The sequence below is a fragment of the Manacus candei genome, unplaced genomic scaffold (assembly GCF_025592945.1).
Source record: "Manacus candei isolate 608988 ecotype Guabito, Panama unplaced genomic scaffold, ASM2559294v1 h1tg000003l, whole genome shotgun sequence".
NCBI lineage: Eukaryota > Metazoa > Chordata > Aves > Passeriformes > Pipridae > Manacus > Manacus candei.
The window spans coordinates 2703154-2711848 of NW_026138051.1; the positions used below are offsets into that span (position 1 = coordinate 2703154).

At 61.4% G+C, this 8695-nt stretch overlaps 3 protein-coding genes across 8 annotated transcripts in view; 1 reads left to right on the plus strand and 2 right to left on the minus strand.

Annotated features, from left to right (window-relative positions):
• The window catches only part of ZMYM3 (zinc finger MYM-type containing 3), a 32724-nt gene extending 30357 nt beyond the window's left edge, over window positions 1-2367 (plus strand). For all 5 annotated transcript variants that reach the window (XM_051789296.1, XM_051789276.1, XM_051789286.1 and 2 more), the window contains 3 exons: window positions 136-390; window positions 477-594; window positions 1010-2367. In XM_051789296.1, coding sequence (XP_051645256.1) covers window positions 136-390; window positions 477-594; window positions 1010-1208 — 572 coding nt within the window. In that variant the 3' untranslated portion in view covers window positions 1209-2367. The remainder of the gene's footprint in view (window positions 1-135; window positions 391-476; window positions 595-1009) is intronic.
• A 123-nt stretch (window positions 2368-2490) lies between these two features.
• LOC127471921 (gap junction alpha-3 protein-like) lies at window positions 2491-4456 on the minus strand. The gene has a single exon (XM_051789444.1). It carries the CDS (start codon window positions 3902-3904, stop codon window positions 2936-2938), a length of 969 nt encoding a protein of 322 aa, XP_051645404.1. The 5' UTR covers window positions 3905-4456; the 3' UTR covers window positions 2491-2935.
• Window positions 4457-4584: 128 nt separating this feature from the next.
• GJB1 (gap junction protein beta 1) lies at window positions 4585-7587 on the minus strand. 2 transcript variants are annotated; one of them, XM_051789465.1, is made up of 3 exons: window positions 7462-7496; window positions 6225-6336; window positions 4585-5580 (listed from the first exon to the last, which is right to left on the minus strand). In XM_051789465.1, exon 3 carries the CDS (start codon window positions 5566-5568, stop codon window positions 4729-4731), a length of 840 nt encoding a protein of 279 aa, XP_051645425.1. In that variant the 5' UTR covers window positions 5569-5580; window positions 6225-6336; window positions 7462-7496; the 3' UTR covers window positions 4585-4728. The 2 variants fall into 2 exon arrangements, with proteins under 2 accessions (XP_051645425.1, XP_051645417.1); XM_051789457.1 differs by lacking the exon at window positions 6225-6336 and having other exon boundaries at window positions 7462-7587.
• Between the last annotated feature and the right edge of the window lie 1108 nt (window positions 7588-8695).

Genomic DNA, 8695 nt, shown 5'->3' on the forward strand with positions numbered 1-8695 from the left:
ATGGCTCTGGAGGAGTAACCTTACGGAAAAAAAGATGTTGTGAAGTGTCAGTCTTCCACAGATTTCTGGGCAGGATGAAGGAATTGCCGTAAGGCTGCTGTTGATGTGACCCAGTTCTTCCTCTGTGTGTTGCAGACACTGTTTTCTCCCGTGTCGAGGAGGAGCACCTCTGGGAGTGCAAACAGCTGGGTGTTTACTCACCCTTTGTGCTGCTGAACACCCTCATGTTCTTCAATACTAAGTTCTTCGGGCTACAGACAGCGGAGGAGCACATGCAGCTCTCCTTCACCAACGTGGTGCGCCAGTCCCGCAAGTGCACCACTGCCCGTGGCGTGACAAAGGTGGTGAGCATCCGCTACTATGCTCCTGCCAAGCAGAAGAAAAGCCGAGGTAGGGCCTGAGGGAACATCTCTGTCCCTCCCCCTGCTTCCCCTGTTGGGATACAGCCATGATCCAGCTCTCTTCCCCCTCTGCAGATGGTGGCTCTGGAAAACGGAAGCGTGAGGAGGAGGTACCGATGTTGGAGCAGCGGGAGAACAGGATGAACCCCCTCCGATGCCCAGTCAAGTTCTATGAGTTCTATCTCTCCAAATGGTGAGGCTTTCTCTGGAGAAGGGACATGTGCCATTTTGGGGCCACCACTCAGTTTTAGTGGGACCATGTGGAGTGACTGCTGCTCTCCATATGTTTGTACATGAACTTGAAGCCTTGCACAAGGTCTGTGCTGCATGTGTAGATCACGGTTGAGAAAATGCTTCTCTCTGGCCTTTTCCACTTCTTGCCTTTCTCCAGACTGGCAGGAGCGTGCCATATGAGTCCAGGTGCTTGGGTGGTTAGGGGTTTTGGTCCTGAGCAAGGAGCAGCAGGCTCAGTTTGTGTCCTCATCCTGCTGAGTGATGAGAGGCTGTGGCAAGCCTTGAGCCCCCCTTGCTAACCATGACAGCAGGCCAGGCTGGCTGAGCCCCTGAAGCTGAGACCCCTCAGGTCTGACCTTGCTCTCCCTTTGCAGCCCCGAGAGTCTGCGGAACCGCAACGACGTGTTCTACCTGCAGCCCGAGCGGTCCTGCATCGCCGAGTCCCCGCTGTGGTACTCGGTGATCCCCATGGACCGCAGCATGATGGAGAGCATGCTGAACCGCATCCTGGCCGTCAGGGAGATCTACGAGGAGCACAGTCGGCTCAGCAGCCTGGAGGATGACATGGACTAAGAGCGAGGTGCTGCTGGGCTGGCTGCGCTCCAACCCTGGACACCCCATCTTCCTGCCTCCCGCTGCAGGGCAGGGGCCGTGCAGCACGGGAGGGGATGGTGCTGCAGCAGTGCTGTCCCTTCATCATTACCAGACTTGGACATCCCATCCTGCTTGTTACAGGCCTCCCTTACATACGTGGCCCTCATGCTCAGCTCTGCCTCCTCCTTTTGGCTGCTGGGTGAACCATCTTTCCCAGGGCCAGTTCCCATGGCACAGGGGTGGCAGAGTCCCTGGGGCACCTTTGTCCCCCCTACCCCCAGCCCTTCCACTCCCCCCCTCTTCCCCTGCCCCAGGGCAGGAATCTCACAAGGCAGCAGTGCACCATCAGACCAGTGGCCCCAAAGCTTTTATTTCCCTCTTCCTTCATCATTCCCTCATGAGGCTGCAGGTGGTATGGTAGGAACAGTAGCTCTGCTACTGGGGCAGAATTGTGGTTTCAAGCCAGCAGGGATAGACCACAGGCTACCTGAGAGCTGTAGGGTCAGGGGGAGGGCTTTTCCCAGGTGTGGGAGAGGTTTAGGTTAGCTTCAGAGAGTGGAGGGAGCTGGCACTGGAACATGAGAGCAGAGATCTGGCCTTACCATGGGGACACCTCCCTCATGTGCAGCTGAGATGTCTCTCTCAATTTGGTCAGTGTTTCCTGAGTTGTCTGAAAACTGATGGAGATGGGTCTGGGTCAGTGCTGCCTCTCTTTCCCTACTGTCCCCTGTCCTGGTGTAGGTCCCCTCTCCCATGCAAGGTGCCATCAGTGGGAACCTCTGCTCCAGCCAGGGGCTTGGGCAGCTGCTGGCAGAAACAGGGAGCTCTGCCTGGTCTCCCCCTCCCTTCCAAAGCAGCAGGCTGCCACCGCCCTGCCCAGAGCAAGTCTGGCTCCAGCTGTGCCACTCCCTGCTGCCTCCTGCCCCTCCTTGTGTTCTGGTCAGTTTTATTGAGCTGTACATGGGTCTCCTGTTGAGCCTGTATATATTGTTCTGGGCCCTGGCCTGGGGCCATCTGTTCTCTGTGTCCATGTGGAGAGTGAGCCGCTCACCAGACTTGTTGTAGTGATGCCAGGGCAGTAGGAACTAACCCTGTGTCTCTGGAAACCATTCATTTCAAATAAAGATGTGGAAAACTTTTGGCAGCCCCTAGTTTCCCACCCTGGGCAGGGTGAGCATTGCAGGAGAGCATGGCCAGTGTCCCTCTGCTGCTGTACACCACACTCCTGTCTGTCCCTGCCTGCGCTGCCTGCACTTCCTACCTTGCCAGCTTGGGCATGCTGGGATGGCCCCTGACCCAGTGCCCTCTGGCGCCAGCCTGGCATGCCCTGCCTGTCCCTGCCCTACTTCACCTGACCTGTCACCTGCCCACAGGGCTGCAGCCCAACCCAACCCAACCCAGCAGTGGCCGTGCCCTGGCCATGCAGTGTGTCTGTAGGATGGACCAGTCAGAGAGCAATGCCATGTGGGCAGAGCAGGAGTCAAGGGAGGTGCAGTGAGTGTTTATTTGCTCCCCCATCCCAGCTTTACTCTCAGCCCTGCTGCTCCCAGGAGTGCTGGGAGCAGCTGAGCCGTGTGCCCAGGGCCATGCCCAACTCTCATGCTGGCCACGGGATCCATGTCACGGGCCTGGCAGGGCCTGGAGACTGAACCTTCACTGTGGCCACCAGTGCATCCCCCATCCCTGACCGTCCCAGCAGGCCACGTTCACACTGCCAGGTCTGCCGCTCGCATCTCCCCGTGGGACCCACCAGCCACCCCTAGCCACGCTCCCGCCTTCTTCAGGGGTGCCAGGCCGTGGGGGGATCTGCCAGCAGCCAGGGGGCTGCCAACCCTGGGCAGGGTGACATGGGCACTGCGGGGCCCTAAAGGGCCACTGGGAGTGGTTATGATGCGGGACTTGGGGCCTGGCCCCTGCCGGCACTTGGTGAGACCCAGGTAGTAGATCTCCACCAGGTTGAGCAGCAGGGACACGCAGGCCACCCCCAGCATGAAGAGGATGAAGATGGTCTTCTCAGTGGGCCGGGAGATGTAGCAGTTGACAGTGTTGGGGCAGGGCCAGCGGCTGCAGGTGTAGAGGGGCTTCAGCTGGAACCCGTACAAGGCGTACTGGCCCACAATGAAGGCCACTTCCAAGAGAGCCTTGAAGACAACGTTGCAGATGTAGGTCCTCAGGATGGCCCCCCGCATGCAGACCCGTCCCCGCGTGTCCCCTGCAGGGATCTGGGGCTGCCTGGGGCGCGGCCGCCTGGCCCCGCTGCCGGCCCGCGCTGCCGCTTGCTGCTGTGCCTTCTCCTCCAGATGCACCAGGTGCAGGATGTGGCCCAGATACACAAGGCTGGGGGTGGAGACAAAGATGATCTGCAGGACCCAGAAGCGGAGATGGGAGATGGGGAAGGTGCTGTCATAGCAGGCGTTCTGGCAGCCGGGCTGCTGCGTGTCGCAGGAGAAGCCAGACAGCTCGTCACCCCAGACCCGCTCAGCGGCTGCCCCCAGCACCAGGATGCGGAAGATGAAGAGGACGGTGAGCCAGACCTTCCCCACCACTGTGGAGTGCTCCTGGGCGTTCTCCAGCAGCCTCCCCAGCAGGCTCCAGTCCCCCATGGCACAGCTGCCCTGCAAGACAGCCGCCCTCCAGACACAGCTGCCCCACAGCCCACCACACCACCACCCCATCCCCCGGATGGGCAGGAGTGCACAGACCCAACCCAAGGCTGTCCCTGCAGTGTCCCCATCCCAAGGGACCCCCTAACCCATTAAAAGGAAGGCAATGGGAGCAAAGACCTCCAGCAGAAATCTGGAAGCACCAAGGGGATCCCTGGGGACTCCTCACCGTAGGTGGGTGTGTGGGGCAGAGCCCAGTGCTCCCGTGCTGTCGGCTCCCGGGATGCAGGATGCTGCGAGGCCCCTTCCCAGCTGGTCCCCAGCTCCTCAGTGGGTGCGGACAGGTCTGCCTGGCTTCCTCTGTCCGTTCACCCAACAGCAGGCGTGGGGTTATTGGGGCACAAGGCAGCTGCATGCCCCATTGGCTTTCATTGTGACTGGCACATGGAACAGCCACTGGGGAAACCTTTTCCCTCTATTTTTGGTCTGGGTACTTTTCTAAATATATTCGGGGCTGCAGGGGCTGGTGCTGGGGGAGCACAAGCCCTTGGACACTGATCAATGCCACCCAGGGGTCACTGCTCCTGCAAGCTATCTGCCAGGGCACCACAGCCCCAGCTCAGCCCAGGCACTGCAGCCTCCACAGCCCTTGGTGCCACCCACCAGGGCTTGGGCGCAGGAGTGGGCACCCCACACTGGCACCCCAGCTCCCGGCATGCCCCGGCCAGAGCAGAAAGGAGGGAGGCAGCACCTGAGAATGGAGATTTAATGGCCCAAGATGCTCTCCTGGCCATCTAGGAGAGCCCAAGTGGTGCCTGAGGAATGCTATCCTTGGGACAGGGACAGCAACAAGGCCGTGGGGCGACTGTGGGGCAGGGTCCCCCACAGTGCTGGCCCTAGCAGGCAGAGCAGCGGTCACCCTTCTCCTGCAGCCCAGAGTTGCGGCGCAGCATGTCCTTGAGGGAACCGTCCTGCTCTGTCAGCAGCTGGTTGATCTCATTCTGCTTGTACTCGGAGGAATGCTTGTGCCCATAGAAGGAGCTCTTCCCCGACGAGGGGTTGGAGTTGTGCCGGCTCCGGCGGGCACAGGCCCGCACCACCAGGTAGACCAGCTCTGCCATATTGAGGACAATGCAGACGCTGGAGGTGACCAGCATGAAGACGGTGAAGATGGTCTTCTCAGTGGGCCGGGAGATGAAGCAGTCAACAGTGTTGGGGCAGGGATAAGCCTCGCACTTGACCAGCCGCATCATCTGGTAGCCCGGGTAGAGCATGTAGAAGATGTACATGAACACAGCCTCGAAGAGCAGCCTGAAGACCACGCTGCAGACGTACGTCCACCACAGCGAACCCGAGATGCGCATCTTGTGCTTCTTCACCTCTTCCATGTGCTTGGCATCTCCGTGCCCTGTCAGCAGCAGCAGCTTCTTCTCCTGGTGCTGCTGGTAGGCCACGTGCATGGCTACAAGAAGGGCTGGTGTGGTGACGAGGATGAGCTGTAGGGCCCACAGACGGATGTGGGAGATGGGGAAGAAGTGGTCGTAGCAGACACTGTTGCAGCCAGGCTGCTGGGTGTTGCAGGTGAAGGCGGATTTCTCATCCCCCCAGACACTCTCAGCTGCCACCACCAGCACCATTATCCGGAATATGAAGATGACGGAGAGCCAGATGCGGCCGATGGCGGTGGAATGGCGGTTCACCCCGCTCAGGACCGTGTAGAGCCCGGCCCAGTTCATCGTTTCTCACGTCTGCAGGAGAGAGCGGTGAGAGATGGTGTTAGGAGCAGGAAGGGTCCTTGGCTGAGAGCCACCATGTCCTGGCCCCGGTGGCAGCAGCCCTGGGAGCAACTGGCTGTCACAGCCCTGGCAGGTGGACAGCAGGATGGATGGAGAGCAGGATGGCAGAGTGGCTCCTGCTGCTGACAGGGCTCAAGGCAGCATTTTGACCAGACCAGGCAGAAGACCGTCTGGCCCTGCCACCCCACGCTGGCACAGGGATCCTAACCCACAGCTGCCACAGAGGATGGCGAAGATCCCACACCTCCACAGGGACCCCCAGTCTGTACCCAGTGCTGTGTTCTTAGGCTAGGAATGCACCCAAGGAGCAGCATGGGCTCCTCTGCACCAGCACATCCCTTCCTTTGTCACCCCACTCCCTGTGGGAGCAGGGCCAGGGAACCCCCTATGCAGCCATGCATTGTCACCCTCCCAGAACCATCCCTGCCTGGGGAGCATGAAGTGACCCCGCACTCCAAGCACAGACCCCTGCCCCACCAGAGCCTCCCACTGGCACTGAGCAGCCCCGGGAGCTGCTTCCCACCCCGACATGAGGCTGTGGGGCTGGAACCTGCCCTCCAGCCACCCCTGGTGTGGAGAGTCGTGTCAACGCGTACCTGTGAGAAAGGGTCCTCGCAAGCTGCCCCCAGTGGCCCCTCTAAGGTCTCATGCCTCCTGCAGGAGAGCTCTGCTCCGCCTGCCCTCGTCTCTCTCTGCCACTGCCCTGCACTGGAAGTCATATGCTGCTTTATAAACTATTTACATACAATGGGGCCTTTATTGGCCCCTGAACAACACACTTTAGCATTCAGATCTAACGCCCTGACTTCCGCCCACCCTGGCCCAACAAAGTGCCTGTGTGCTGCATTCCCGCTGCTCGGACCCGCACCCACTCCCACCTCCCCACCACACCCCGACCACGGGGTGCCCATGGCACAGACCACGCCACAGACATCGCTGTGCTGGGCTGGCGACCCGGGCTGTCTGGAGGTCCCTTCCCTTCCCCAGGATGCACGGCAGAGCCCAGCCGCGTGCCCATCCCGCATGGACAGCACAGGGCTGTGACTGGAGCAGGGGTCTGGCACTGAGCACTCCGTGGGTACCCGTGGGGCTGGGTGCTGCTGCTGTGAGTCCTGCCATGCCCTCAAAGCTCTGCTGCCGGGGGGTTGGTGCTGACAGCGACAGCTGTGAGGGCACTGGAATTTCCCTGCATGTACCCTGTCCTGTTGGGGACATGGGAAAGAGTCTGCTGGAGTGACGCAGGCTGTGTGCTGGAAGAGGCTGCCCTCGGTGCTGAGCACTTGTAGGGGCTCTGCTTCTCTTCCAAGATGGGCCCACTGACGCTGTTCTACTGCTTGGACATGCTGGTGGGAGCAACAGTCCCTGTGCTCACACCCCACCCCATGCCCTTCAGGGCTGGTAACCCAGCCACACCACCACACTGTGCCCCATTCCTGCAGAGATGGGGCCACGTCCCTTGGGGTTTGTTGCCAGCCTCTGATGTGGAGCAGCACATCTAGTAAACCCTGCCAGCTGGGGGCTGCAGGTTGGCAGGGCAACAGTGCCATCCCAAATGCCACCTCCTCTCCTCTGCCCGGGGTGTGAGTGCCCGGAGCTGTGCAAACAGTAGCAGGCAAAGAACCTCCAGCAAAACTATGGGGAGAGCAACCAATGCCCACACTCTGCCCCTTGCCCAGCTCCCCCCATTGGGGCCAGCACCACCAGCTCTGCCCTCCCTGGCCCATGGCCGAGCCCCTCTGTGACTCCCCACCCTGGCCTCTGTGGTGCTGCCCAGCTGGGGGGCATGTAGCCACCACCCCCCCACCAGTAGTACTGTGCCCTCCGGCTTCTCACCTCAGCACCAGGAGAAACAAAGTTCTTGGGGATTGCAGCAGCCTCACGCTCCAGCAAAGCCCTGGACTTTATACTGCCCTCCAGCACTTCACCCACCCCCCTCCCAAACAGCCTTGCTTCCCAGGACTTGCTCTACCTGGCCCTGCCAAGTAAACACTGCAGGTGTGTCCAGCCTGGACTCACCCCCACCAGCACCAACCACGCAGCTGAGCATCCCCCCAGCTGAGCATCCCCCGGGGACAGCTCAGGGGCCACTGCAGCACCGAGGTAGGGCCAGCCCCCCAGGATGGTCCTGTGGGAGCTCTCTGGTCCTCATGGCCACACTCCCCCTACTTCAAGCATCCTCTCTGCCACATTCCCTGCAGGCCAGGCACATATACCATGGCAGAGCCCTGCTCGCCATTCCAGGAGACAACTCTGGGTACCCCCAGCTCCCAGGACAAATTGACCTGCTTTTGCAGCAGATCTGCTTTTGGAGCCACCAATACCCAGATTTAATGTTTACAACTGCAGCCGACAAAGGCAAACAGCCTGTAAACGATTAACCCAACCGGCCCGCTTCAAGGTCCCGCCGCCCAGCACCCCGCGCGGGACACGGCGACCCTGCCCCTCATGCTGGGCCCCTGGGTGGGCTTCAGGAGCCTGAGCTGCACCCCATCCCCTGCCTGAGGGTGACAGTGGTGCCGGCATCCCCCGCACGAGGACGGCAGGGTGGCACCGTGGGGCGGCTGAGGGGAGACGAGTGATGCCCCCCCAGCGGGGCGGTGGGCGGTGGGCGGTGGGCAGGGAGGTACCGGGGGTGGCCGGGGGTACGGGGCGGGTGGGGCTGCAATCTCGGCCTCTGATAAGCCGCCGGGCTGAGTCAGGCAGAGCCCGTCGGGGAGCGGGAGCCGCCGTTTCGCGGCACCGCCCTGGCCCCGGGGCACACCGAGGGGGCGTACTAGGAGGTGACGGGGGGCAGACTTGGGTGGGGAATGTGGACAAGGGGCTAGTGGGGCCAGGCTGGGAGGATCAGGCTGGGTGGGGGGCACCGGGGAGGGATGTCGACGGGGACGGACTGGTGGGCACTGGAGGATTTGTGGGACGGGCTAAGTGGGACGAAGCACAAGGAGTCTCCTGGAGGCAGGTTGGGGCGGGTGGGGGAGCACTGGGAGCCAGGCCGGGGGGCACTGGGGGCACTGGGAGCCAAGCTGGGGATCACTGCGGGTCACTGGAAGTCACTGGGAGCCAGGCT